Below are 26240 nucleotides of genomic sequence, written 5' to 3' on the forward strand. Positions count from 1 at the left end.
TGGCGCGAGGACAGGACCAAAGACCCGGAATGAGTTTCCGCGCAGTTCCGCTGGCCGTGCCGGGCTGTGCCGGGCCGGGCCGAGTCAGGGCAGATGAGGGGAAAGGACGGGGCCTGAGTCGACAGCGCCAGAAACTGGCGCTCGGGGCAGCCTGCGCCTCGCTAAGGTCCCCGCCCCGTCCCGGCCAGGCTGGCTCGCCTGTCAGTCACTGGGGCGGAGGCAGTGGCGGTAGCGGGGCCACAGCCGGGCGTTGAGAAGAGCGCGGGCCAGGCCGAGCGGAGGGGGACCTGCCACAGCCCCTCAACCTTACGGACTCTTCGCTCCAGACGGTCGAAGCTGCACCCCGCGCTTCGTTGGATCGCCTTCCGTAACCCGCGAAGGGCTCTCTCCCCCGTGACCTCCCACCCCAGTGACCTCCTCCTTGGACCCAGGAGTGCACTCAGACGAGGGTGTTGTGGGTACAGGCCATCGACCCTGTGACCCCTCACGGGCCAAGGGCTCCGTTTTCCCCACCGGCCTCCCTCCCCTATGACTCCCTCCTCACAGATTCTGGAAATAGAGCCGTGACCTGCCACTGGGACCCCCACCTGAGAACTCGCAGACGGCTCCCTCCTCGGAGTCCCCCGCAGTGGGTCTCCTCCTAAGAGCACCCTTCTTGGGTTCTGGCAAGCCTCCCCCCAACCCCCAACCGAGGTGGGGAGGCCTCGGCAGCCATGCCAACCCTGGGTCCCCTGTCACCACATCACTTCCTGGTCACCCAAGCCAAGGTCTAGCAAGGGGGGCCAGCAGCCAAGGGGCTGGGGCAGGAGAAGGTCAGGGTCCCCCTCCCTGCCGGGGAGGGAGCAAAGATGGACCGGCGGGAGGAGCAGCCGGGGGCTGCAGGGGCTGGAGCAGCACCAGCCTTGGACTTCACTGTGGAGAACGTGGAGAAGGTATGAGGGCCCTGGGGTGGGCACTCCAGTGACAGAGCAGAAGTTCTGGGCGCTGACATTAATGCCAGAGCCCAGGCCTGGGCTGGGTGCCCGCTGGGATGGTGCCCCCAGGACATCTGGCATTAGCTGTCTCTCGGGGCAAGCAGGACATCAGTGTTCCAGTGCCCTAATGGGCTATATTTGGCTTTCCTTAGACATGGGTACTCTGTGCACAGATACTCTAGGGTCTTGGGATGGTCCCACCAGAGTGCCGACGGCCTAGACCTCCAGCCAGATTGGCTGTTCTCCCGCTCTGTGGGAACTGCATGAGCAGTGCAGTGAGAAACCAGGAACCCAGGAGACCTGCAGCTCAGTCCCCAGCAGTCGTAGTTATGCCTTACCATCCTGGACCCTTTTTGTTGAAATCAGGGGCTCAGAAAATAAGCTGGGACTAAAATAATCTGGGTTGTGTTTTCACTCTTTCTTGGTGAAGGGTCCTTTATTGTACGAAGCCAGGCAGGAGTATGGCTGGCCCCCTTTGTTTTGTGCTGGGTCCAAGGGGCCTGGTTTTGCTGGCAGCCTCGAAGTTCTTTCCTACTCGTCTGCCCATATAGCTTCCTGCCACGGCCCTCCCAGACTCCCTCACTGCCCAGTCCGTCTTTTTTGAAAACTGCCTCTCTGGTTCTCTTCTGGGTTCTTCCCCCAGAGGCCTGGAATGCAGAAATGCATCCTTGCTCCCAGGATGAGTGGGGCTACCTTGATGGCAAATAGGGAAGAGTTGCAAATACTCATTTGCTATTCTTGAGCCCTGTTCACCATACCAAATGGTGAGGATGCTTCCCTGCTGCTGCTTTTCTCTGCTTCTGCATCCCTGAGCAGCCAAACAGGGACAGTGGCCATAACTGGCTGTCGGAGGGACAGATACGGTCAAATCTACTTGGATGGAGACTGCTTAGGAGGTCAGAGTCTTAGCCTCACTCTTCCACCCCCTGGGGCTGTACAGTGTTGGCATGGTGGCGCACTGTTCCACGTGCTACCAGGGAGATAAATCTGTTTTCTTACTGTGTGAAGTCCCAGTAGAATTGGGACCCTGGGGAATTCAGCCAGTTGAGAGCTCCAGGCTAGGCATTTGCCAGGGCTGCAGGCTAAGCCTTCTCTGGATGAACTTTTTGGACCCTCTCCTGCACTCTCTGAGGGGTTTTCTCACCCCCTTCTCCAGTATGGGCTGCCTGGCAAAGTCTTAGTCCTTCTCACATTTCACACTGGCTTTGGTACCAGCATCTGGGGTGACCTAGGGATGATCCTAGGGGAGCTGATGGAGCTTTTGGAGTTGATGGGAACAGCTGTGCCTGGGAGGGTCAGGGCCTCTCAGGCTGTTCCGTGCTCTTCTCAAGCTTAGCTTCATCCCTGTGGAGCCATTCTTTCCATCCGGGCCTTGCCCTTTACCTCACATGCCTCCCCTTCGGTGAGCTCAGTCTCCCCTTTTTTGGTTGTGTGTGCTTTCTTGTGGAGGTTCACTCTTTGGACCCATAATGTTTTGCTATAAGGAGAAGAGGATATGATAGAGCATGGACAAAGTTCAGGCTCTCAAGATATCGGCAGGACCCCAGGCCCAGAAAACTGCAGAGCCTTGAGCTCTCCCTTTCTGCTCAGCCCCTCAGTCAGAAAGAGAGAGCAGTCTTGCAGGACCAAGTCACGCCTTCTTTCATGGGCTCTGGCAGGACCCAGAGTGGCCAGCACCTGCTCAATCCTGTGCTGTCCTGCAGGCGCTGCACCAGCTCTACTACGACCCCAACATTGAGAACAAGAACCTGGCTCAGAAGTGGCTGATGCAGGCCCAGGTCTCCCCACAGGCCTGGCACTTCAGCTGGCAGCTATTGCAGCCTGACAAGGTGCCTGAGATCCAGTACTTTGGGGCCAGTGCCCTGCACATCAAGATCTCTCGCTACTGGAGTGACATCCCCACTGACCAGTATGAAAGTCTAAAGGCACAGCTCTTCACTCAGATCACCTGCTTTGCCAGTGGTTCCAAGATTGTGCTGACTCGGCTATGTGTGGCACTGGCCTCGCTGGCTCTCAGCATGATGCCTGAAGCTTGGCCATGTGCTGTGGCAGATATGGTACGACTCTTCCAGGCTGAGGACTCACCAGTGGATGGCCAGGGTCGCTGCCTGGCTCTGCTAGAGCTACTAACAGTGCTGCCTGAGGAATTTCAGACCAGTCGCCTGCCCCAGTATCGCAAAGGCCTGGTGCGGACCAGCTTGGCAATGGAGTGTGGGGCTGTCTTTCCATTGCTGGAGCAGCTGCTACAGCAGCCCAACTCACCCATCTGTGTGCGTCAGAAGGTGCTCAAGTGCTTTTCCAGCTGGGTGCAGCTGGAGGTGCCACTGCAGGACTGCGAGGCGCTCATTCAAGCTGCCTTCACTGCTCTGCAGGACTCGGAGCTCTTCGATAGCAGTGTGGAGGCCATTGTCAATGCCATCTCGCAGCCTGATGCCCAGAGGTGAGCTGGTCCCCACCTTTCCAGAGAGGGACAGTCTGTTCCTCCAGCCACATGTCCATCCACCCATCTGTTCAATAAACTCTAGTTGGGTGCCAACCAAGTGTGTGGTCCTATGCTGGAGGTACAGCAAGGAACCAATCAAGACAGGGCCCCTGTCCTATGGTTCAGAGAGGGAGACAGACATTAAATGCCTAACCATCCAATGAATTATTCAATTAACATAGTTGACTCTCCTCTTTCTCTCAGCCAAGTTCTGGCTATTCTGACCCTTACCATATTTCAAATCTGTTTGCTGCATTTCTGCTGCCACCACTGTAGTCCAACCTGTCGTCGCCTCCCAGATTACTGTAGAGCTTTCTCACCAGTCCCAATTTTGCCTCTTACACCCTTCATTGTCTACCCAGCTGCCAGAGTGATCTTTTGAGAAGGAGTTTCTAAACTTCCCTTTCTGCTCAGAACCCTTCAGTGGCTTCTCACTGCCCTTAGGATGAAGTTCAGAGTTCTTACCGTGATTCCCGGAGATGCTGCCCAGTACGGCATCTCCAGCCTCGTCTCAGGCCATGCTCCTTGCTCTCTTCACTCTTACAGCCTTTCAGTTCCTTCAATGTCCCACGCTCCTCCTAGGCTCTGAGCCGTCACAGGTACTTGACATATCACCTCTGCCTCAGCTGAGACTTCACGTCCTCAATGATTTTTAAGACTAAGTTTGGTCTTCTCTATTATTTTTATCTCAGAACTCCCAGTGTTTTTCCTCCTTAGCCCATAACACAGTTTCATTATAAATTAATGTATGTCTCCCCATTAGTTTCTCAGCTCTGGGAGGATAGGCACTCTGTCATTTTATTTTGTCACATTGTGCCTGGCAGCACTGGGTGGCATTCAGTACTTTTTGAATGGGTGAAAAGTAGGAGTTTCCTGAGTGATGAGGGGTAGGAGCAGGGCTAGGAGAGGTCGGGGGGCAGAGGGAGCGTTGCAGGCTTCAGAAACGACAGCAGGTGCGAAGGCCTGTGGTGGGCGGTACCATGGTGCATGTAAGGACTCCAAAGAAGGTAAGTGAGTGTAGTGAGGTGTTTGTTCAGCAAATGTCTATTAAGCACCACCTGTTTCTGTGTTGGGCCCTGTGCCGAGCAGTAGGAGCACGAAGATGAATGGGTTGATTTCTGCAAGTTAGGAGCTCATAACCTAGTAGATACACGGATGGGCAAGTATAGTCCCATGTGATAAATACTCTAATGGAGGGAGCGGGGCTGCTGTAAGAGCCTAGAAGAGGCATCGAACCCAGTCTGTGGGTCGTGAAAGGTTTCCCAGAGGAGGCACCAACGGAGCTGTGCTTTGAAGGCTGTGTAAGAGTTGGTCAGATGGAGGGGAAGGATATGGTGAGGACGTATGGGACAGATGAAAGGGCCCAAGCAAGGGTGTGAGAGAGCCTGGTGACTGGGTGTGATTAGACAGCAGGGTTTCAGGGCCAGTTGTAGGAGATCTGGGCCCAGATCACGTAGGACCTTGTCAGCCAGCTTAAGATTTCAGTCTTTATCCTGAGGGTGATATAAAAATTTTAAGCAGAGAAAATGGCATGATGGAATTTTTGGAATAAGGTGGACTGGCCTGGGTAAGACTGGAGGCCTGAGGTTCACATTTTAGACATGGGGCTGCGGGGGCCCTTGGCAGAGTTGGAGGGGAAAACGGTGCTGAAAGAGAAAGCATATGGGAGTGGGTAACAACGCTAGCCTTGGCATTAATCACATCTGAGTTTGAATCTTAAATGGTCCATTTACTAGATCCGAGACCTTGGGTGATCCACTTTTAAGCCTCAGTTTTCTCATCAGTAAAATGCGTGTGATCACATCGACCTCACAGAGTTTTAGATTTAAATAGGATAATGTGCACAGGGCCTGTGTCTGGTATTTTATAAAGACTATTTTGTTAGGGGGTAATCAAACCATGTCTGTGGAAGGTTTAGCATGGTTCCTGTGCACTCTATAAACTGCAGTTGCTAGTATTTTATATCATTATTACATTGGTAGTTAGTATGATGCTTTTCCCCTGGTTTCCCAGGTTTCCCTACTTAAGTTGGGTACCAAGTCCCAGGTCAAGGCCTTTCTTGGAAGCCTGAAGCTCAAGTGCTGGCTGGGTTCAGACAGTTAGGTAAGGGGCATTGGCCAGGGCCAGGGTGTGGGTGATGTGGGATGTCCTTGGATACACCCAGGTTTACCCGCCGTGCCTGTCTCCAGGGCTTTGGCAGGTAATTGATGCCTCTTCTCTGAACCAATGAGCAAGCAAGAAGCCAGTGAGGGAACCCACAGCCTCCTGACCGCCTATTGGCTGCAGCTCCCTTTGTTGCTTAGCAACTCTCCCCATTTTCAGCTCTGCTCCTGGATCTCTAATTGCAGGTCTGGGCTGAGCTCAGTGTGAGTGGCAGCTAAGGAGTCCCAGCAGCCATGCCCCAGCAGCTCGAGCTGACTGACTGGAATCAGCCCTCTTGAACCAGTCTCAGCCATAGCCCTAAAGACATCCTCTCTTACCTCCTTCCCCCAAACCTAGAAACTTCTGGGGGCTTCAGGTTTTTTTCCTGTCTACTCACAGTTCTCAGGCACAGGTGCCCAGGTGTAGAAAATCTATCCAAGAGTTTTCCCAGTGGGTGGGCTACACCCAGCCCAGGGTCAGATTTTGAACCTTGCTCTATTCTTGTCTAGTTCCCTAGCACTGATTGAGAAGGTCACCTTCAATGGTTTTGACTCCCGGGCCATCCAGCCACTGCCTTGCCCACATCAGGCTTGCCCATGTCAGGCTTCCTGACATCGCCCTTCTCGGCTAAGGCTGCGTGCGCGCCAGTCGCCCTGTTCCCTCTCCTCCACAGCTGCTGCTGCTCGCCCGGCTCCCTCTCCTTTGAAGTGTTCCACCCCCCCCCCCCCCCCGCCGCTGTAAAAGGTTTTTAATCCTGGAAAAACTTTTCACTGGTGGCTGGGGGAGGAGAGATGGTGCATTAGACAGGCTTGTGGATGCCCCCAGCAGTTAGGACTTGAGATGTGGGCGGAGACCCATGCAGATCCTTTGGGGAAACGCAGGCCGGGCCCTGGAAGGGAAGCAGACCTGCAGCAGCGCAAGGGCCTTTCTCTGCCTGGAGCCTGTCTCTCCGTTTCTGTGTGACCTTGAGTAACAATCTGAGTCCTTCTGAGCTATGCTGTCCTTGACTTATTATCAGGCTCAGCTGAGACAAATTAAGAACCTTCATTGAGGACCTACTGAGTACAGGGATTTTGGCAGGTGTGAGGGAGCTTTGGAATACAGTGGGGGTGCTTTGAGGGTAGGGCACTACCTCCTGCCCCCCCATCTCAGCTGCTGGGGAACTCATGGGTCATGGCCTCGGCCATGTCTCTGCTCTTTGTGCCCGAGTCCGGCCTGAAGGTGCCTATTGTCTGATGGTCCAGCCGGTGTCAGGATCATGAGACTGAAGCCTCCCCAGCTGTCTCTAGGCAGCGGCCCCTGGGGCCGTCTTGGGCTAGGGTGTGCTGGCATGGACATCTGATCTCACCAGAATTGGGATGTGGAGGGCAGCATACTGGACTGGTTGCCTCTGTCCACATCTTACGCCTAAGGTTATGGGGCTACCTGCCTAGCAACGTGCTTGGGTAAGTCCAGACAGAATTCCCGGACATTCAGTATTCCCCCCTCACACCTCTGCATAGATCAGTATGGTGACACTGTGATTGACAGCAGAGGGGTCCTAAGCACCTGATTCCTCCTGAGAGTGTCACTTTCTCTGCTTAATCTGATCTCCATAGAGCAAGCTACTGGGGAGGAGTCCAGTGGATGGTCTAGCCTTCTCTCGTCTCTTTCGTGTACTGTGCTTCCTCTACCCCACCCTTAGGGATCACTGAGCGTCAGAGCTCTGAGCTGCACTGCCTTCTTTTTTCTCATTCAGCACTGTCTTCCTGAGCAATTCCCCAGCCGTCCTCTGATGACTCCGAAATCTGTCTATTCCTCTAACCTCTCTGTCGGGTTGCGTGTTTTTATGTCCAGTTCTCTGAACACTTCTACCTGCATATCTCACCAGTATCTCGGACCAAACATGTGTAACGGTCCAGCCTCCCATTACGTGTGTTGCTGTCCTCCTGCAGCCAGCCCTCCAGGTCTCAGTGCACAGCCCCACCGTCTCCCTGGTTCTCTAGCCAGTAACCTGAGACTTGTCCCTGACTCTTCCCCATCTTCACATCAAGTCCTGTTCACTTTGCCTCTTAGCTCTCTGAGTTCATCATCTACTTCCCCTTCCTGCTGCCACCAGAGGATCTAGAATTTAGGATTTGGTAGGGGGTGGGTGGAAGGCAGAGACTGATGCTCGGAGGAGCTGTCGCTGCCTTTCGAAGCCTTTAACAGGGTTCCCAAGCCTGTGTTAACTCTTCTCTCTCCATCCTGTTCAGTCTCCTTGAACAGTGTCTGTGTTAGTTTTCTGGAGCTGCTGTCTTAGAGTACCAAACACTCGGTGGCTTTAAAGAGCAGAAATTTACTGTCTCACCATTGTGGAGGCTTGTGGTCTGAAACCAAGGTGTCAGCTCCGCCTGAAACCTCTAGGGAATCCTTCCTTGCCTCCTCCCAGCTTCTGGTGGTTTTCCAGCCCTCTTTGCTGTTCCTTGGCATGCAGCTGTGTAACTCCACTCTCTGCCTCTGTCGCACGTCATTCTCCCTGCAGGTGTCTGTCTTCACATGGATGTATTTTTATGCAGACACCCGTCATATTGTATTAGGTCCCCCCGCCATGACCTTGTCTGTAATACCCTATTGCCAAATAATGTCACGTTTTGAGGTACTATAGAAGTTAAGACTTCAACTTTTTTGGAGGAGAGAATGACTTAACCCCTAATAATCTGCCCTCTGGCCCCCTAAAATTTATGTCCTTCCCATATGCAAAATACATTTACCTCATCCTAAACTCCTCCAAACTCTTAATGCATCCCAGCACCAATTCTAAGTCTAATAGGAAGCACAACTGAACCCATAATTCTGACCTCACACTTCCTTTCCAGCGTTGCCCTGGAGGTCTCTGACCTAAGGTTCTTCCTGACATGGGCAGCTTCAAAGCTGCCATCTCGGCTCTGACCTCTTTTCTCTTTGGATTTGGTGTGGGGAGGGGGCTTTAACGGGACACAGGGAGAATGTACCTTTCTTTCAGATCTGGTGAGGGATAGGCAGGCGGCTCTGACAGGTCTCCTCCCCTCGTGCCTCCAGGTATGTGAACACACTCCTGAAACTCATCCCACTGGTGCTGGGACTGCAGGATCAGCTGCGACAGGCCGTGCAGAATGGGGACATGGAAACCTCCCATGGCATCTGTCGCATTGCTGTGGCCCTGGGCGAGAACCACTCTCGGTGAGGAGTGGGGCAGCTGGGGGTGGAATTTAGTGTACTCTAAGCGGGGAGAGGGGCCATGGAGGCCTCTTGGGGTCAGTGGAGTACCCTTACTCTGACTTCTCCTTCCCAGGGCCTTGCTGGACCAGGTGGACCACTGGCAGAGCTTCCTGGCCCTTGTCAACATGATCATGTTCTGCACGGGTATCCCTGGCCACTATCCTGTCAATGAGACCACCAGCTCCCTGACCCTCACCTTCTGGTACACACTGCAGGTGTGTCTGTGACCTCCGGTAGGAGGAGGCCGTGATGAAAGAAGGTGGGCTTCAGTGGCTGCTGACGAGGTGGCTAATACTCGTCCCTGGCTCTCTCAGGATGACATTCTGTCTTTCGAGGCTGAGAAGCAGGCTGTGTACCAGCAGGTGTACCGGCCGGTCTACTTCCAGCTGGTGGATGTGCTTCTGCACAAGGCCCAGTTCCCTTCTGACGAGGAGTATGGATTCTGGTCCTCAGACGAGAAGGAGCAGTTCCGAATTTACAGGTGATGGTGGCAGGCTGGTGCTAGCCCTTAATGGAGTCCTGAAATAATGAAGGCAATGTGGGGAGGGGCCCAAGGCCAGGCCTTCTGAATCCCGGGACCCCTTTCTCTGTTCCCTAAGCACTTTTACAGGGTTTTGAGGGGACCAGGGTGGGCTCCTGGGCTTGGGGGCAGGATCCAGGCTGTATACAAGGCCTTCATCTGCTTCTCAGGGTGGACATCTCAGACACGCTCATGTATGTTTATGAAATGCTGGGGGCCGAGCTGCTCAGCAACCTTTATGACAAGCTGGGTCGTTTGCTCACCAGCTCAGAGGAGCCCTACTCCTGGCAGGTACCCCCCAAGCCTGATGCCCTCAGCCCTCCCAGATCTGTCACACCCTGCCCTTCAGCCAAGCCAGTGGCTCCCTCTTTCCCCAGCACACAGAGGCCCTGCTCTATGGCTTCCAGTCCATCGCAGAGACCATCGACGTCAACTATTCTGATGTGGTGCCTGGGCTCATCGGCCTCATTCCGCGGATCAGCATCAGCAACGTGCAGCTGGCCGACACCGTCATGTTCACCATTGGTGAGACCTGGCACACACCCATGAGCACATTCTCAGAGCCGTAGTCATCCGTCCCAGCTACAGCCAGCCTGCTGGGTCCTGTCCAAAATGGGAGAGACGCAGACGCCCACACATGCAGTCGGTGTTGCAGCCAACTGACTGTCCTGGCACAGCTGGGGGTCCTTCCTGCTGAGTGTGTTGAGCTGCAGTTCAGCGAGGCCAGTTCACTGTCAATGAAACAGCAGTGCTGGGCCTCAGCTCAGTAACTCCTTCCTGCTTCTCAGCTTCATGGATAATGTTTGGTCACGTGCATGCATATTTGCGCATTCAGTCCTTTGAATGAGCACTGCTCTATACGGGGAGGCTACAACTTGACCCTGCTTGGGAGCTCTGTCTGCCTCGCAAGGACATGGCCTGCCTCGGCTACCCACCCCCTCCCTTCTTCCTCCAGGAGCTCTGTCTGAATGGCTGGCTGACCACCCCGTCATGATCAACAGCGTTCTGCCCCTCGTGCTGCATGCCCTAGGCAACCCTGAGCTCTCTGTCTCTTCTGTGTCCACCCTCAAGAAGATCTGCCGAGAATGCAAGTATGACCTGCCACCCTATGCTGCCAACATTGTAGCTGTCTCCCAGGTATGCAGAGGTCCTGGGTGGAGCTGGGCCTGGGGGCACTCCACTGCTCTGATGCCATATTTCTTATTTTTATCCCCAGGATGTGCTAATGAAACAGATCCACAAGGTGAGCTCAAAAGTTTCTAGGGGGTTCGCTGGGGACATTGCAAGAACCCACAGAAATACTATCTACTGTGTGGGTCCTTATTCCCTGTTCTTGGAAGCTTCCCTAGTCAGTTCATTCTCCCACCCACAACCAGGTGTGTTCAGGACTGACCCTCCATGTTCTGTCCCACAGACGAGTCAGTGCATGTGGCTGATGCAGGCTCTGGGTTTCCTGCTGTCAGCGCTGCAGGTGGAAGAGATCCTTAAGAACCTGCACCTGCTCATCTCCCCCTACATCCAGCAGCTGGAGAAGCTGGCAGAGGAGATAGTGAGTGAGCATGGGTGGGGTGTGTGTGGCCGGGGAGGGGCAGGGTGGGATGCTGGGGCTTCCGTTTGTGTGGGCTGTGCTGCCGAGGGGTGGGGTTGGAGCTGGCAGTCAGAACTGGGGCCAGGGCTCCAAGCTGGACTGGGAGATCCAGAACTGGGCTTGCTTCTCTCCACAGCCCAATCCCTCCAACAAGCTGGCCATTGTCCACATCTTGGGGCTCCTCTCCAACCTCTTCACCACACTGGACATCAGTCATCATGAGGATGATCACGAAGGCTCTGAGCTCCGGAAGCTGCCAGTGCCCCAGGGACCCAACCCCGTGGGTGATGTTGTCATTGCCATTGCCCCCATCCCCCACCCCTGTGGGAAAGTCATTGTCACCTCCAACTCCGTGGGTAATATTGCCATTGTTCCCCTGGGGCATGATGCATTTGGTCCCCTGACCCTGTGAATTATCTTATCATTGCCCCCCAGCTCTGTGGGGAGTGATGTCATTGTCCCACCCTGTGGGTGGTGTCTTTGTCCCCAGCCCAACTCTGGTGGTGTTGTCGTGGTTCCTCCACACCATAGGGGACACTGACATTATCCTAAGTGATGTAATTATAGACCCCTGTTTGGCCCCCAGCTCTGGGACCTTCTCCTTCAGCATTCACTGTCCCCTGTGGGCACCATGGATGCTTACGTGTCCCGCATGTAATCATTCTTACCTTCGAGTTGCTCCCGGTCAGAGGAAATAATGTAAACAGATTGTCCCAAAGCACTGTGACAAGTGCTGGAGTAAGCTTGGGCGCAGCGGGTTGGGTGACCACTTATAAGCTGTTTGATCTGGGGCAAGCCTCAGCTTCCCACTCAGAACTGTGGCTCTCAGAGTATTGGCTTGCTCATCTCATACAACTTCCAGGTAGCAGATGTGGTCTTGAGTGAAAGCACTTTGCATACTGCAAAGTTTTGTGCAAATGTGAGGGATTGCTTTGATCATTGTTCCCAGTACCCCCTTTACTGCTTTCTCCTGGGGCACCAAAAAGCAAGAAGAGGAAGAAAAGGAAGCCACAATGTCCTGGCCACTCTACTCAACCCCCTACCCAAGTCTCAGTTACCCTTTGGCTCCAGACTGAATCTCTCCCACAGAGCCCCTTCTTCTGCGACAGCCGCCATCCTGCCTTGTCCCCCACTCCCAGGCCCTCCTTCTGCTCTCCGCTCCTGTGTCTCTGCAGCCCTGGGCACTGTCTAACCTGAGCCTGTGTGGGTGAGACAGAGTCTCCACTTCAGGGGCCAGCCCACAGGCTTTTGACACTAAGAGTTTTACTGAGCGGAAGTGTATAGAAAGTGATTTCTTTAAAGTTACAAAGTTTTAATAATCTTATGAAGCACTCATAATATCCCTGCTTTGCAATTTGAGGCGTCTTCTGAGAGGATCCCTAGAATTCAAATAATCCTCTTTCATTCATGGGGCTTTGAGCAAACACTGCTTCTGCCAGGGTTTCATGAGCCGAGTCGTCAATATGCAGCCTAGGGGTGAAAGGTTTGAATTTGAACTCCAGGCCTACTTCTTACCACTGTGTGCTTCTCGGGTGGGTGCCAGTGTCGATGGGGGCCTCTGACGTCTTCCCGTGTCTCCAGGTGGTAGTGGTGCTGCAGCAGGTCTTCCAGCTCATCCAGAAGGTGCTGAGCAAATGGCTGAACGATGCACAGGTGGTGGAGGTGAGCCCAGACCCTTGCTGTGTGTCTGCCCCATGGTGACTTTTCCCAGAGGAAGAGCAGGAGGAACGTGTCACTGCCCCACTTAAGCTTGCGATGGTCTTGAGGAAATAAAGGAGGTGAATCCTGTCTCATAGATATAAAGAATCTTTTGGAAAGACATTCAAAACTTTCCAGTGTCACAAGAAGTGCTCAACCAAAGGACTATGATGTTGTGGCCGAGTGACAGTCAGGGATCCACCTTAGCATCAGAGACCGACCTTCGGCCTTTTTCAATTGAGGATTTTGTTGCTGTTGCTGCTCCCAGAGAGGAGATGGTGGAGATGTAAGTAGGAAGGGTTGAGTTACAAAGTTCCGGCCTGTGCCCCTCTGAAAAGGGCCTTTCTGCCTCCCGCCTTTCAGGATGAGGGGCAGGCTCGTTTACCTTGCTGGGTCTGTCACCCTTCTCGGGCCTCCTCTGTGCTGGACCTCCACTCTGTTCCAGCTGATTGGGACTGGCTGACCAGGGCACTTTCCTTTTCTTTTTTTTTTTTTCTTTCCAATTGAAATATACTTGGCATATAACAATTTATAAATTTAAGGTACACAACATAGTTGTTTGATACATTTGTATATTATAACATGATACAATTGCCACTATAGTGATAATTAACAGGTCACATACTCAGGATTTCTTTTTAGGGGTTAGAACAGTTAAGATCTAGTTTCTTAGCAAATTTGGTGATTATAATACAATCTTGCTTCCTATTTCATGGGCCCCTTTGCTTCCTCCCAAGGCGGTGTGCGCTATTTTCGAGAAGTCTGTTAAGACGCTGTTGGATGACTTTGCCCCCATGGTGCCACAGCTGTGTGAGATGCTGGGTCGGATGTACAGCACCATCCCCCAGGCCTCTGCTCTTGACCTCACTCGACAGGTGGGCCTCCTAATTGGGACAGCCGTGTTCTAGATCTCATCCCAGTCAGAGATCTGTCTGACCCAGGATGGGGTCAGCGGGTGGAGGGGGTTGGATGGTTGCCCTGGCAGAGGCCCTCGCCTGCCCTCCAGGGAGGCTGGCCTTTCCTGCGAGGCAGGACCTAGCTGACCGGGTTCCCCTCTTTGTTGTAGCTGGTCCACATCTTTGCTCATGAGCCTGCCCACTTCCCCCCAATCGAGGCCCTCTTCTTGCTCGTCACTTCCGTCACACTCACTCTCTTCCAGCAAGGTAGGTCCTGCCCGGGGTCTGTGCTGCTGCCGCCACTGCCACTGCCACTGCCTCCGCTTCCCCGACTGGGGAGCCACAGCTGCCCACTCTGTTCTCCTCTGTCCCCTGAGTTGCACTTGCGACTTGATGGGAAACTTATGGGATGAATAACTGTCACCTTACAAATAGCTGACACCTTAGGCTGAAGTGGATAAGAGAGTGAATGATGTCTCTGGCATACTGGGCTCAGGGCCAGTCTGGATGATGGGGAAGGTGGGGCCAGAAGCTCGGAGGGCTTTGGGGTACCAGGCTGGCTCCCTTTCTTTGGGGTATAATTAAAAGTAGAAAGGGCGTGGGCTTTGAAGTCAGGTACACCTAGATTCTAAGTTCATCACCACCAACAAGTTGTGTGACCTTGGGCAAGTCACTTGCCTTTGCAAAGCCTTTGTTTCCATATCTGCGAAATGGAGACATCTTATACTTGACAGGATTGTTGCAGGCATTACATTAGCATCTTTTGGGCCCTTGGTGTGAGGTTTTGGCACACAAGTGCTCAGTAAGTGCGGATTCCTTTTCCTGCATCGAGGCTTATTCCCTTCCAGGCCAAAAGCCTGTGGCTGTGGTCCCACCCCCACCCCCATTCACTGTGGCCCTTAGCCTGAGAGGGTTGGGAAAAGGGGGCTCCAGGCTTCCCCTGGTGTCTAACCAGGCTTCTAACTTGGAAATGAAGCAGGACCGTTCTCTGCCAGCCTCATGAATCTTGCCTGGACTCATGCCCACAGGTTTGAGGCTCTCCAGGGGTCTCAGCTGGAGCCAGAGTGTTCTCTGCTTACGTCCTCGGTGTCTGGTCACATGATGCTGGCCTCTGCGCTGGTGGGCTGCGGGCAGGTCCACGGTGGGGAGAAACCTGAGCCAGAAGCCCAGATGTGGTCACCCCCAACCCCACTTCTTTCACTCCTCGCACCCAGCTGGGGACAAGTCCTGACGGTCCTGGCTCCTCAGCATCCCACAGTGTGCCCCCTTCTCCCCACCCTCCTTGGCCAAAGTCTCAGCACAGTGTCTGCATCCCCTCAGCACCTTTCTAGCTGGTTGTCCTGACATCCGCCCTTCTCTCCAGTCCCTCGGCACCCTGCAGCTGCCATGCTCTTTATAAAACACAATCTAAGCATTTTCCCCACCTGGCTCCAAACCCTCTCGTTGCTCCCCATTGCTCTCAGGCTAGCACCCCGCTCCTACCCACCTGGTGTAGCTCCTGCACGCCTCTCTGCGTCCTCTCCTGCCAGCCTCCCCGTGACTCCAGCAGTCCAGCCACACTGACTCTTGCCTTGCTGTGTCCCAGTTGGTCCCTGTGCCTTGCTCCTCTGACTGGAATGCCTAAAGCCGTTTATTGGGTAAACTCTCTCTCCTTCATGCCTTACCCATGCATCATTCTTCAGAAGCTTCTGGGAGGCAAAATCAGGTGCCTCTGACTTTGTGCTGAACCTGCGTCATGTACACACTGCTGATAAAGCACCAGTTACACTCAATAATCAGCCTTCACATCTGCCTCTGTCCCTAGACTAAGCCCCTCAAGGGCAAGGCTGGGTCTCTTCTCTCTGCATCCCGTGTCGAGAATGAGGCCAGCACAGAGCGGACACAGATGCAGTTGGAGAAAGGAGGCTGAGGGCTCCCCGCCCTGGGTCCCTCCTTCCTCACTGTCTGGCTCACCACTGGCAGGGTGGCCTTTGCTGGTCAACCTGTTGTTCCCCCGGGTCCAAGGAGTGGGACACGTATGGCTTGCCTTCCAGGGCTTGGATAACTCAGGGTTCAGATGTGACAGGGGTAGGTTTTATCAGTGGCTACTCACAGCCTGGAGAAGAAAGCAGGAAGAGATTATCACCTGCTTTACGGTGGGGAAACGGAGTGTGGCTTGCGCAAGATCACACAGCTCCTTAGTGGTGTCTCAGACAGGCACCCCTGTAGCGCCTCCCCTAGAGAGTGGAGTGGCCTGGGCAGCAGCTCCGGGCACACGCCTTATCCTTGCCACAGATGTCATCAGAACTGGAGCCAGAATATTGTCCTGTCTCCTATGTGTTGGGCTTGTTGGTTGTCTGGAAGGACAGGGTGGTCCCCTTACCTGTATGCCGTCCCAGTCTTGCCATCCCTGCCTCAGGCTCTGCCCTTCCACTGCACCCTGGGACGACACATTAGCTGGGCTCCCTCTCTCTTCATGGGGGACGATGGTGGGAACTGGTCCTCGGCCCTGAGCCTGGCTCTCTGCTGAGTCCGTGTCCGTGTGGAGGAGCTTTGCTGGGCGGGACTTCCTCAAGATGCAGTTTCCTTCCCTCGGCCCTGCCAGGGGCTTGCCTGGCCATCCCCGCAGCATACTGGGCACTGCCCTACCCAAGAAGGAGTCCTCTGGTTTCAGTGGACCCCATAGGTTCCTTTCCATGGCCACACCAAGAGCCCTAAGGCCATCAAAATGAGGGGGTACCTGCTCAGTTCCAGACACCCCGGCCATTTCAGGGTTTCACCCAGGCCTCCAAAGGAGGTACCAAGAACCAACTGGCCCTGCCCTCCGGTTCAGTGGCTAGTGATGGGGAGGTACGTGCTAGGAAGCAGTGGAGGGCCGCCCCAACTTGCCGAAGGCCAGAGCAAGAGTGCGGGGCTGTTCCTTCAGCTGTGTGGGGTCCAGCACTGCCTGAGCACAGAAGGGTCACGTGGGGGGCCGACCTGAGGAGGAGTGGGGCATAGGTGGAAGCCCCCTGGGAGGGAGCTGGGGCAGGCCCGTCGTTCACTTTGCCGTCTCTTTCTGTTGGGCTTCTCCCAGTTCATGGTTTTTGTATGTTTTGTTTCTTTATCTTGCTTCCTGCTGCTCATGTGCCCCACGCTGTCTCCCTGCAGGCTCTCAGTCCCACATAACTATATGAGGTTGAGTTGCTGTTTGTATAATTTTTTCTTAAGTTCCATCTTTATTATATTTTAGGGCCCAGGGATCATCCTGATATTGTTGATTCATTTATGCAACTCCTGGCACAGGTGTGTTTTAGTTTTATTCATTCACGTTCTGTTCTCTCTCTTTCTCTTTCTCTTATGTTGAAATTCAATTTAAGCCTATTTTTAGCTTTCTGTTGACAAATTTTTTTTCTGTTCAGTTGAATAGAGTTTCTTCATCTGTTTCCGTGGAAGTTGACAACCCAACATTCTCCTTTAGTGCCCCTCTGCCTCAGCTAGCTCAGCCTCCTACAAAGACCAGGGAGAGGCCCATCCCGAAGGGAGGGAGTGGGCTGGCCTGGTGTGGGTGGGCACGGGAGGGTGGCACCCGTGCCCAGCAGCTCCTGTGCGGCTGGGGTGCCCAAGAAGTTCAGGGACAGGACTGGAGTTCAAGGGCCCGGGGCTCACTGTCCCCGTGCTCCTGCCGGGGACTGCCTGCCTCGGTGCCCCCAGCCTGCTCCTGAGAGGCAGGCTGGGAGGAGCTCCGAAGGTGGGGGCCGAGATGAGTGTGCTGCGGGGGAGCTGAGTGCGGCCATGGGACGGGTCGTGCTGCTGCTGGGAGGTGGGCGCTGGCTCCACTGCGAGGCCGTGTGGGGTGTGTTCGCATGTGGTGTGTGCTGGACCTCACCTGCTCTGTCTGGAGTTTGGTTTGGGAGGAGCAGAAACCACAAGCCGCTGTAAGTAGTGTGAGTGCTACGCTGGCTGTGTAATTGGAGTGTGGACCTGTGCATCGACGCCTGTTTCATGTTGACGTGCTGTGGACACTGGTGGGTTTCGGCTGTTGATGTGTGGGGGCAGCGAGTGTGTGTTGGGCTGTGGGGAGCACTGTGTACTATGGAGGATAGCGCACGCATTGTGGTGTTGGTACGTCTGTGTTGGAGTATGTGTGTTGGGAGAGAGATGTGTTAGGCTGTGGGAATGTGGGCTTAGCATATGGGAGTTCTGTGTGTTATCAGGTTCCTGCAGATTGGGGGAGTCCCATGGGCTAGTGTAAATAATGTAGTATTTGCTCAATCATTCTACAAACATTTCCTGAGGGCATATTACATGCTCGGTACTCTGCTAGGCACTGAGGGTGCAATGGTGAGCAGCAGCGGGTATGGTTCTCCCTCTCTGGTAACTTATTGTTTATGTGGGGGCAGGTGAGAGGAGTGGGGAACAGGGAGTGTGTTCTGGGCCTGGATGGGTGTGTGTGGGGGCAGCTTTGGGCTGAGGGCATGTGAGTGTATCTGCAGGTGGCTGCGTTGGGAGGGTGTATGTGCCAGATGGAAGACTGGGCAGGTTGAGGGTGTGGGTGTGGACATGGTTGGGGATGTGGGGGACTGGGTGTGTGAATATGTAGTGAGGGTGTGTTGCAAATGTGGAAATGTGGGAGAGTGTATGCGTGTGTAAGGGATGTGATAGAAGTGTGTCTGAGGGTCAGGGTGTTTCAGTGATGGTGCTTGTGGGGGCGTCTGCGTGTGAGTGAGTGTGGCGGACTGGAAGGCACACAGGGGCTGGAGGGTTAGGGTCTGTGTGCTGTGCATTGGGAGGCTTCGGGGACCAGCAGCGTCTGATGACTGCTGGAGCTGCGCAGAGCGCCTCCTGCCACCTGAGGATGTGCCAGTTGTGTCCTGGTACCACTTGGGGTGGGCTATCTGCCCCCGGTGCTCCCTCCACCCCCCCGCCCCACATGGCAACACGGCCCCTGGCCTGAGCATGGCTGAGAAGGGCCTGGACACAGGGCACCCTGGGGGAAAGGTGGGGCCGTGGCCCCAAGGCTCCTACCTTCCTTTTCCTCTTCCTGATCTGAAGGGTGTCTGCTCAATGACAGGACACAGGAGGGGGCTGTTGGGCTGTGTTCCCCGTCTGGCTGCCATCTCTCCTTCCTGCCGTCCTGTTAATAAACAAAGGGGGCCTCAGCTACCTCTTTGAGTCAAAGCCAGGTCACTGCTGGCCACCTGGAGCCTGCAGGAGCCTGGCCCTGATGGAGGGGAGAGGGGAAGGTGTTTGCCCAGGCAGTAACTTGGGACCCAAGCTATCTGCATTATGAACCCCTCTGATATACGCCAGTGTATTCATGTACATGTACATGTACTCAGCATTCCTTGGCTGCTTCTCTCCTGGCCTACTGAACTCTGGGATGGTCTGGGTGCCCCAGAGATGGCTGGGTAGCTAGTGTCGGCAGCCTCTGCCTGTGGTGTGATGTTGGGCCCTGGGGTGGCAGATGAGTGGGGGGAGACAGTCCTTGGAGCTGGCTGGGGCTGGCCTTACCAGCTCCACCTCCTGCAGGCTCTGAAGCGGAAGCCAGATTTGTTCCTGTGCGAACGGTTGGATGTCAAAGCTGTGTTCCAGTGTGGTAAGTATGGCCGGGTGCAGAGGTGGGCCTGGGACCCCCTCTCGAGGATCCTTAGGCCCATCTAATCTGCCTCTGCCTCTCCCACAGCTGTGCTGGCCCTCAAGTTCCCTGAGGCACCTACTGTCAAGGCCTCCTGTGGCTTCTTTGTGAGTGCCAGGCTGACCCCTGACGCCCCCCACCCCTACACCCAGCCTGCCCTGCCCAGGCCTCCAGAGGGTAGGGGTGTGGTGTACAGGTCTTGTCTCTGGGATGAGGGGCCAAGGAGCTGGGGCTGACGGGCCTCTCCTCTCCATCCTCTGCAGACAGAGCTCCTGCCTCGATGTGGGGAAGTAGAACCCGTGGGAAAGGTAGTACAGGAGGACGGCCGTGTGCTGCTCATAGCAGTGCTGGAGGTGAGGTGGGCAGATGGGGGCTTCCTGTGGGTGCGGTGGCCCTCACTGCTGTGGCAGCTGCCCTTTTGGGAACCTTGAGCCTTGGGTCCCCTAAACTCTCTAACTCTGTTTCTTCCTAATTTAAATGCCTGAAAGTTGTAAGAGTTGCTGGGAGGACCAGCTGGCTCTCAAAAAGCAGCATTCACCTGTCTGATGCAGTATGGCTGAGGAACTGTGAGGGGGTGGAACATGGCTTGGCACCTTTGCTGCAGAGGGGGCAAGGCCTGGTATACTGAGAACCCGTCTTCCTCAGGCCATTGGGGGCCAGGCCTCCCGCAGCCTCATGGACTGCTTTGCCGATATCCTGTTTGCTCTGAACAAGCACTGCTTCAGCCTCCTGAGCATGTGGATCAAGGAGGCATTGCAACCACCTGGTTTTCCCTCTGCCCGCCTCAGTCCTGAACAGAAGGACACCTTCAGCCATCAGATCCTTCGGTGAGCAGAGCCGGCGGCTCCTGGGCTCAGGTCTGGAAGAGGCGGTAGTGGTGGATGGTGCTAACTCGCTCTCCCTTCTCTCCTTCAGCGAGCGAGTGAACAAGAGGCGGGTGAAGGAGATGGTGAAGGAGTTCACACTGCTGTGCCGGGGCCTGCATGGCACAGATTACACAGCTGACTACTGAGGGGCATTCCTGCCCCACCCACACCTCCTCACGCCTCCCTGTACCCAAAGAGTAAACCTGGACCCTCACTGCACTGTTGTCTCTGCTTCCTTTCTGCTGCCACTGCCACCTAACTGGGTGGCCCCAGAAGGCCTGGGGGACAAATGGAAGGATGCTTGGACCCAGGCCTTGGTAGGAAGTGGTGGAGCCAACCTCTTGCTCCTAGGGTGGAAGGGGCACTGCCAGAGTCAGCTGCTCCTAGGCTGGAGCCATTCAGAGCACTGCCATCGCCCCTGGGGTGGGCTGGGGATCGCAGCAGTATCAGCCCCACACACCTTTCGTGAACGCATACATCTACTTAATCCACAATGTTGAGTACTGGATTCCTAGTTCTGTCTTGTGTTGTTCTGCCTAAACAAAGGCTGATGTAGTCCACAGCTGTCATGCCAAGCTAGGAGAATGGGACCAGTGAAGGAAGGCTGCATGGAGGAAGCTTCATCTCTGATGGGAATGGGAAGCTTCTGAAGTAGAGGACTTGGGACTCAGGCTGGAGGCCAGGGGAGGCCGGGTCCAGTTGGGAGGGAAGAACTGGAGAATGGCTTTGCGTCCCAGGATAGGTTTCTGGCGTGGGGTTATGGAGGCACTCAAACTTGCACGTGGTTGGGGAGAGGTGTAGAAAGTGGAACTGAGCATGCGTGGGAGGAGGTATTGCAGACCCCAGAAGAGGAGGAAGGCAGGACCTAGTATTCTCTGTGTACCTGAAATTCCCCCACTCTGTGGTACCTGACCAGCCCGCCTCGTTCAGGGCTTGGTCAGCACCAGGGACAGCTCCCGCCCTGTTGCTCTCCCTTTGCAGGGTTCCTTCCCTTACTGTCAGTCACAGTTCCCCCCGGCCTGCCTCTCAGGCGCCCCAGCCATCTCCTCAGTAAGACCTGAGGAACACGTCTGGGTTCTCCCCACTCCTTTCCTTGAGCCTGAGTCCCTTAGAAGTGATAGAACTGGTTACTTTTAGAGTCGTCCCCTTCCCCTGCTCTTTTCCCAAACTTTACACAAATTCTGTGTCCATTCTTCATCTCGCTCAATCTCTTCCCATGCCAGCCTTTCATGTGCCACCCCCTGAGGCCACTCTGTCCCCTGTACCCCATTCTCACCTTACTCTTGATTTCTCACTTAGTTCTCTTCCCCTACGACATGCTATCTCGTGTCTTCTCCCTCCTCTTCTCCCCCTCCCCCATGACCAGTGCAGCGCAGTACGCTAGGAAAATGAGCAGTCAAAAAGCCCAGCTTCTGAAATCAGACCTGGGTTTGTGCCAGACTTGCTGTGTCTTACTGGACATGTGGTTGGCTTCTTTGAACCTTGGTTTCCTCACCTGTAAACTGGGACAATTCTTACTCCAAAGACTAAACTCTAAGAATGTACTGCCTGGTGAACAGTAAGTGGTCAATGTTTGCCTGATTGACCGACTGGGATAATAGCAATACTTTTAGTGCACATGATATGCGAAGGATTACTTTGTAAGATTTTATGTCTAAATTGTTTTGACTCAGCAATCCAATTAGGAATACTATTGCTACAAGCCCCATTCTGCAAGTAAGGAAACAGCCATGGAGACAATAGAGTGGCTGAAACCGAAGTAGTTATTTTCGGGGAGCGGGTATTTCTGAGGGCACACAGCAGGCCGAACCTGAGAACTCCCAGCTCCTGGGGAGGAGGGCCGGGGGAACTACAACACCCATAAGGCTCCGCGCCTCCTCCTGAAGCACTTCCGATTAGCTTTGGGCTCTGAGGCCAGCCATTGGTTATGAGCCGTTTCGTGGGGCGGGTTGAAGGGCGGGAGCCGCTTTGGTTAACAATCGGTACAATTACTATCAGGCCTGCCTTACAAACCCGGAAGTAATAGCTGCAGAGCTGCGGTTGGCTCACGTGTCGTGAGGATCTGGGAGTTTGGGTGTGCGGAGGGATGGCCCACGGGTTGTGGACTGACTGATCCTTAACTCCCCGCCCTCACCAAACGACTCTGACCCATTGAGGGCTGGTTTTGAGGACGCGGGGACCGAGGGAGGTCCCTGCTGCCTCCTGCCAACCTAAGCTGTGCCTCATGGAGTCTGCATTCAGCAGTCCCGCAGAGGCAGCGCTGCAGCGGGAAGCGGGGTCCGCTGGGCTGCTCACTCCTCTTGAGGACCTGGACCGAGTATACGAACTGCAGCGAGTTGTGGGATTTGTCCGCGACCTGGGGTGTCAACGGGTGAGGGCAGGTTAGGGAGGAGTGGCTCACTTCTCTGGGGGTGGGTCTCCCAGAGGATCCAGATCTTGGAGTAATTTTGTGAGGGTGGCGGAGTGGGGGAGGTGCTCCTCTGGGAGGAGGGTCTTTGAAGGTTGGTTGGGTAGGGACTCCAGGAAGGTTTTCCCTGAAGAAACCGTGGGAAAGGAGATGCCGTTTCTGACTCTCTGATTTATGCTTACAGGTGGCCTTGCAGTTCCCTGACCAGCTATTGGGAGATGCTGGGGTTGTGGCTGCACGACTGGAGGAGTCCTCGGGGTCGAAGATGTTCATTCTGGGGGACACGGCCTATGGCAGGTGTGAACTTGAGCTTCAGGATGAAGTGTAGGGTAGACCTAGGGGTGCAGGGCTTGTGGTGTTTCCCTTTTATGATGGCATCTGCCCCTAAAGGCTGTGTTTCTTTTAGACGATGATTGATGACTGCCTTCCTAAGACTAGCTCCTCTCAGCGACGGTGTCTTTTTGTAATATCACCTTCTTCACTGATCACATTTCCCATTGATGACAGCAGCTCTTCCTGATGACACCCCTCTTAACTAATGGCTCTCCCCAACAGCTGCTGTGTGGATGTGCTGGGTGCTGAGCAAGCTGGAGCTCAGGCCCTCGTACATTTTGGCCCTGCCTGCTTAAGCCCCCCAGCCCGCCCGCTGCCGGTGGCCTTCGTCTTTGGTCAGCGTTCCGTGGCCTTGGAGCTCTGCGCCAAAGCCTTTGAGGCCCAGAACCCAGACCCGACAGCTCCGGTGGTGCTGCTGAGTGAGCCGGCCTGCGCCCACGCCCTGGGTGAGGGGTTTTGCCTGTGCATGCAGGGAGGGCGGGTCAGCTATGTGGTGCGTTATTCCTGCCTTTCAGCACACTCCCACAGAGTTCCCGATATGGCCTGGACCCCAGCTTTTGCTTTTTTTTTATTGTATTTTTTTGCCTTTGGTTTTGGGTCCCACTTGGTCTTCTGGGGAGTAGGGGAGCTCTTGCCTTGCCAGGCCCCAACCCCGCACCACCTCCTTCTTCCAGAGGCATTGGCCACTCTGCTGCGCCCACGGTACCTGGACCTGCTTGTCTCCAGCCCCGCTCTTCCCCTGCCGGACGGCTCCCTCAATTCAGAGCCTGAACCCCTGGAGCGTTTTGGGCGTCGCTTCCCCTTGGCCCCAGGGAGGCGTCTGGAAGAGTATGGTGCTTTCTATGTGGGAGGCTCTGGGGCCAGCTGTGACCCTGACCTCGATCCTGACCTGAGCCGGCTGCTCTTGGGTTGGACACCAGAACGACCCTTCTTCTCCTGCTGCCCAGACACTGGGAGGACTCGTGATGAAGGTGCCCGGGCTGGGCGGCTAAGGGCACGCAGACGATACCTGGTAGAGAGGGCCAGAGATGCTCATGTGGTGGGGCTGCTGGTGGGCACCCTGGGAGTGGCCCGACACCGGGAGGCACTGGCGCACTTGCGGAACCTGACACGGGCTGCCGGCAAGCGCAGCTATGTGTTAGCTCTGGGGCGGCCCACACCTCCCAAGCTTGCTAACTTCCCTGAGGTGGATGTCTTTGTGCTGTTGGCCTGTCCTCTTGGTGCCCTGGCTCCCCATCCTCCTGGTGGTTTCTTCCGGCCTGTATTGTCACCGTGTGAGTTGGAGGCTGCCTGCAACCCTGCCTGGCCATCTCTGGGCCTGGCTCCCCACCTCACGCACTACGCTGACTTACTGCCAGGTGAGTGGTGGGGCACTGCCTGAGCTGGAAACTCTTGGGGAATGGAATCAAGAGCCGGTATGGATCATCTTTCTCCTTCCTAGGCTCTCCTTTCCACGTGCCTCTCCCACCACCTGAATCGGAACTGTGGGACACACCAGATGTGTCACTCATTACTGGGGAGCTCCGACCCCCACCTGCCTGGAAGTCATCAAATGATCCTGCATGCTCCACCCTGACGCCGAGACCTCAGCTGGAGCTGGTTGAGAGCAGCCCGGCAGGTAAGTGTGCTGAATCTCCACTCCATCTGAACTCTTCCCCCAGATGCAGCCCACTGAGCCTCAGTCCTCTCCCTTTGCAGCCTCATTTCTTTGTTCGCGGAGCTGGCAAGGGCTGCAGCCTCAACTGGGTCAGACACCAGTGACAGAAGCCGTGAGTGGAAGACGAGGCATTGCCATCGCCTATGAGGATGAGGGAAGCAGCTGATACCATGTGGGGCCAGAGGCACAGATGGACTTAAGAACCACTGCTAACTGTTTCAGTCCTGGGCACTCAGGAGCTGCGGGCTGGGGTGCAAATATGGCCAAATCTAGGAACCACACCATGCCCAACCAGTCCTGAAAGTAGCATGGAAATGCCACCCAGAAACCCTGATCACAAGGATATGAATCTCTTAAGGGAGTAAGCCCCAGTTCCAGATGAACACGCACTTTGCCAAGAAGCACAACAAGAAGGGCCTGAAGATGGTGCAGGTCAACAGTGCCAAAGCCAGGAGCGCATGTGCTGAGGCTGTTGAGGACCTTGTAAAGCCCAAGGAGGTCAAGCCTACAAGCCCCAAAAATGATAACCACACACTAAATCCACTTGCCTATATCGCTCACTCCAAGCTTGGGAAACGTGCTCATGCCTGCATTGCCAAGGGTCTCAGGCTCTGCTGGCCAACATCCAAGGCCAAGGCTCAAACCAAGCCTCAGGCTGTGGCTACAGCTACGGCTCAGGCTCCTAAAGGTCCCCAGGCCCCTACGGTAGCTCCAGTCACAGTAGAGGCCTCTATCTGCCTATGTGAGTATGGAAAGGCTGGAGTGACCCCTGGGCTTCTGTCTACATGGAGCTGGTATCCTTCCATGCTTTTGTACAAATAAACCTGAGGCAGGATCTGTCCAAAAAAAAAAAAAAAAAATCACTGCTAAGACCTTTCAGTGTTCCCTGTAGCAACCTTTCCCTTCTACCAGGATCCTTGAAAGAGCCTGGCTGTGGGGAGCACAGACAGCCCCTCACCGGGGATAGGATCCAGCTCTGTCTTGTCCTGGCTTAGTAAATGTCTGTTGTTTGACTGACGGGGACTGATTTGGGGCTTTCCTGAAGCCTCTAGGCTGTAGATGGTCTAGACGAGGATTTCGCAACCTTGGTACAACTGACATTTGGGGCCAGATAAATCTTTGTTGTGAGGGGCTGTTCGTACATTGTAGCATGTTCAGCATCAGCCCTGGTCTCCACCCACTAGATGCTGGTGGCATACCAACTGTGATAACCAAAAATGTCTCCTGACATCGACAGATGTGCCTTGTGGGGGCAATACTGCCCCAAGCTGAGAAGCACCGGTCGACACTCGTGCCGTCCAGTATACCAGCCACTAGATACAGGTGGCTAATAAATGTAACTTCATTAAGATTAAAAACTCATTTTCCCAATCATAGTAGTTGTATTTCACTGCTCAGAGAGCCATACGGGAGGACAGCACGGCTGTGGACACTTCCGTCGTCACAGGAAGTCCTGTCAGCCACTGCTGGTCTGTACTGGCTCTGATGCGTTTCTCAGGGAGACCACAGCACCTTGAATAAACCAGATACCTCTGTTTCTTTCTCTTCACCAAACACTGCAGCTCCCGCACAGGCCCCGTGAGTGGAGATTTGAATCGTATTTGATTGGACTCCTGTCCTCACAGTGTAATTTGGAGGAGAGGTGGTGAAACAGGCAATTACCACACAGTGAGACGTTACTCTGTGTGAGGAGCGAAGCCCAACAGGGGCAGCTGGAGTCCGAAAGAAGCTTCCCAGAGGGGTGGTGCCTGAGCTGAACCTCTTGAAAGGAAAAAAAAAATTACCAGGATTGGGCTGGGTGGGGGGAAGAGGTGGAAAACTGTACTTGAACAATGATAAAGAAAAATGATCAGGAGAGGAGT

At 54.7% G+C, this 26240-nt stretch overlaps 2 protein-coding genes and 1 pseudogene across 4 annotated transcripts; all 3 read left to right on the forward strand.

Annotated features, from left to right (window-relative positions):
• The first annotated feature begins 52 nt into the window (after positions 1 to 52).
• IPO13 (importin 13) lies at positions 53 to 20200 on the forward strand. Of its 2 annotated transcripts, XM_045858955.1 has the most exons (20): positions 54 to 932; positions 2678 to 3414; positions 8638 to 8778; positions 8891 to 9032; positions 9132 to 9298; positions 9508 to 9628; positions 9715 to 9862; positions 10293 to 10474; positions 10554 to 10580; positions 10752 to 10886; positions 11062 to 11205; positions 12507 to 12587; positions 13361 to 13498; positions 13690 to 13786; positions 16731 to 16783; positions 19010 to 19076; positions 19164 to 19222; positions 19379 to 19468; positions 19761 to 19942; positions 20031 to 20200. In XM_045858955.1, exons 1-20 carry the CDS (start codon positions 849 to 851, stop codon positions 20125 to 20127), a joined length of 2892 nt encoding a protein of 963 aa, XP_045714911.1. In that variant the 5' UTR covers positions 54 to 848; the 3' UTR covers positions 20128 to 20200. The 2 variants fall into 2 exon arrangements, 1 of the variants encoding a protein (XP_045714911.1); XR_006787959.1 differs by lacking the exons at positions 16731 to 16783; positions 20031 to 20200 and having other exon boundaries at positions 53 to 932; positions 19761 to 19811.
• A 1831-nt stretch (positions 20201 to 22031) lies between these two features.
• On the forward strand, positions 22032 to 25749 carry DPH2 (diphthamide biosynthesis 2). Of its 2 annotated transcripts, XM_045859907.1 has the most exons (6): positions 22032 to 22352; positions 22573 to 22685; positions 22944 to 23167; positions 23396 to 24079; positions 24163 to 24339; positions 24420 to 25749. In XM_045859907.1, exons 1-6 carry the CDS (start codon positions 22206 to 22208, stop codon positions 24542 to 24544), a joined length of 1470 nt encoding a protein of 489 aa, XP_045715863.1. In that variant the 5' UTR covers positions 22032 to 22205; the 3' UTR covers positions 24545 to 25749. The 2 variants fall into 2 exon arrangements, with proteins under 2 accessions (XP_045715863.1, XP_045715864.1); XM_045859908.1 differs by lacking the exons at positions 22032 to 22352; positions 22944 to 23167 and having other exon boundaries at positions 22607 to 22685.
• Positions 24638 to 25749, forward strand: LOC123832270 (annotated as a pseudogene).
• Positions 25750 to 26240: the final 491 nt, after the last annotated feature.

This window comes from Phyllostomus hastatus, unplaced genomic scaffold, assembly GCF_019186645.2.
Source record: "Phyllostomus hastatus isolate PE091 unplaced genomic scaffold, TTU_PhHast_1.1 phas_scaffold_182, whole genome shotgun sequence".
NCBI lineage: Eukaryota > Metazoa > Chordata > Mammalia > Chiroptera > Phyllostomidae > Phyllostomus > Phyllostomus hastatus.

Coding starts and splice junctions, on each gene's coding strand:
- IPO13 (XM_045858955.1), top strand. CDS start 849: ATGGACCGGCGGGAGGAGCAGCCGGGGGCTGCAGGGGCTGGAGCAGCA. Junction 3,415..8,637: donor TCGCAGCCTGATGCCCAGAG/GTGAGCTGGTCC, acceptor TCGTGCCTCCAG/GTATGTGAACACACTCCTGA. Junction 13,499..13,689: donor CTCTTGACCTCACTCGACAG/GTGGGCCTCCTA, acceptor TCTTTGTTGTAG/CTGGTCCACATCTTTGCTCA.
- DPH2 (XM_045859907.1), top strand. CDS start 22,206: ATGGAGTCTGCATTCAGCAGTCCCGCAGAGGCAGCGCTGCAGCGGGAA. Junction 22,686..22,943: donor GGGGACACGGCCTATGGCAG/GTGTGAACTTGA, acceptor TCTCCCCAACAG/CTGCTGTGTGGATGTGCTGG. Junction 24,340..24,419: donor GGTTGAGAGCAGCCCGGCAG/GTAAGTGTGCTG, acceptor CTCCCTTTGCAG/CCTCATTTCTTTGTTCGCGG.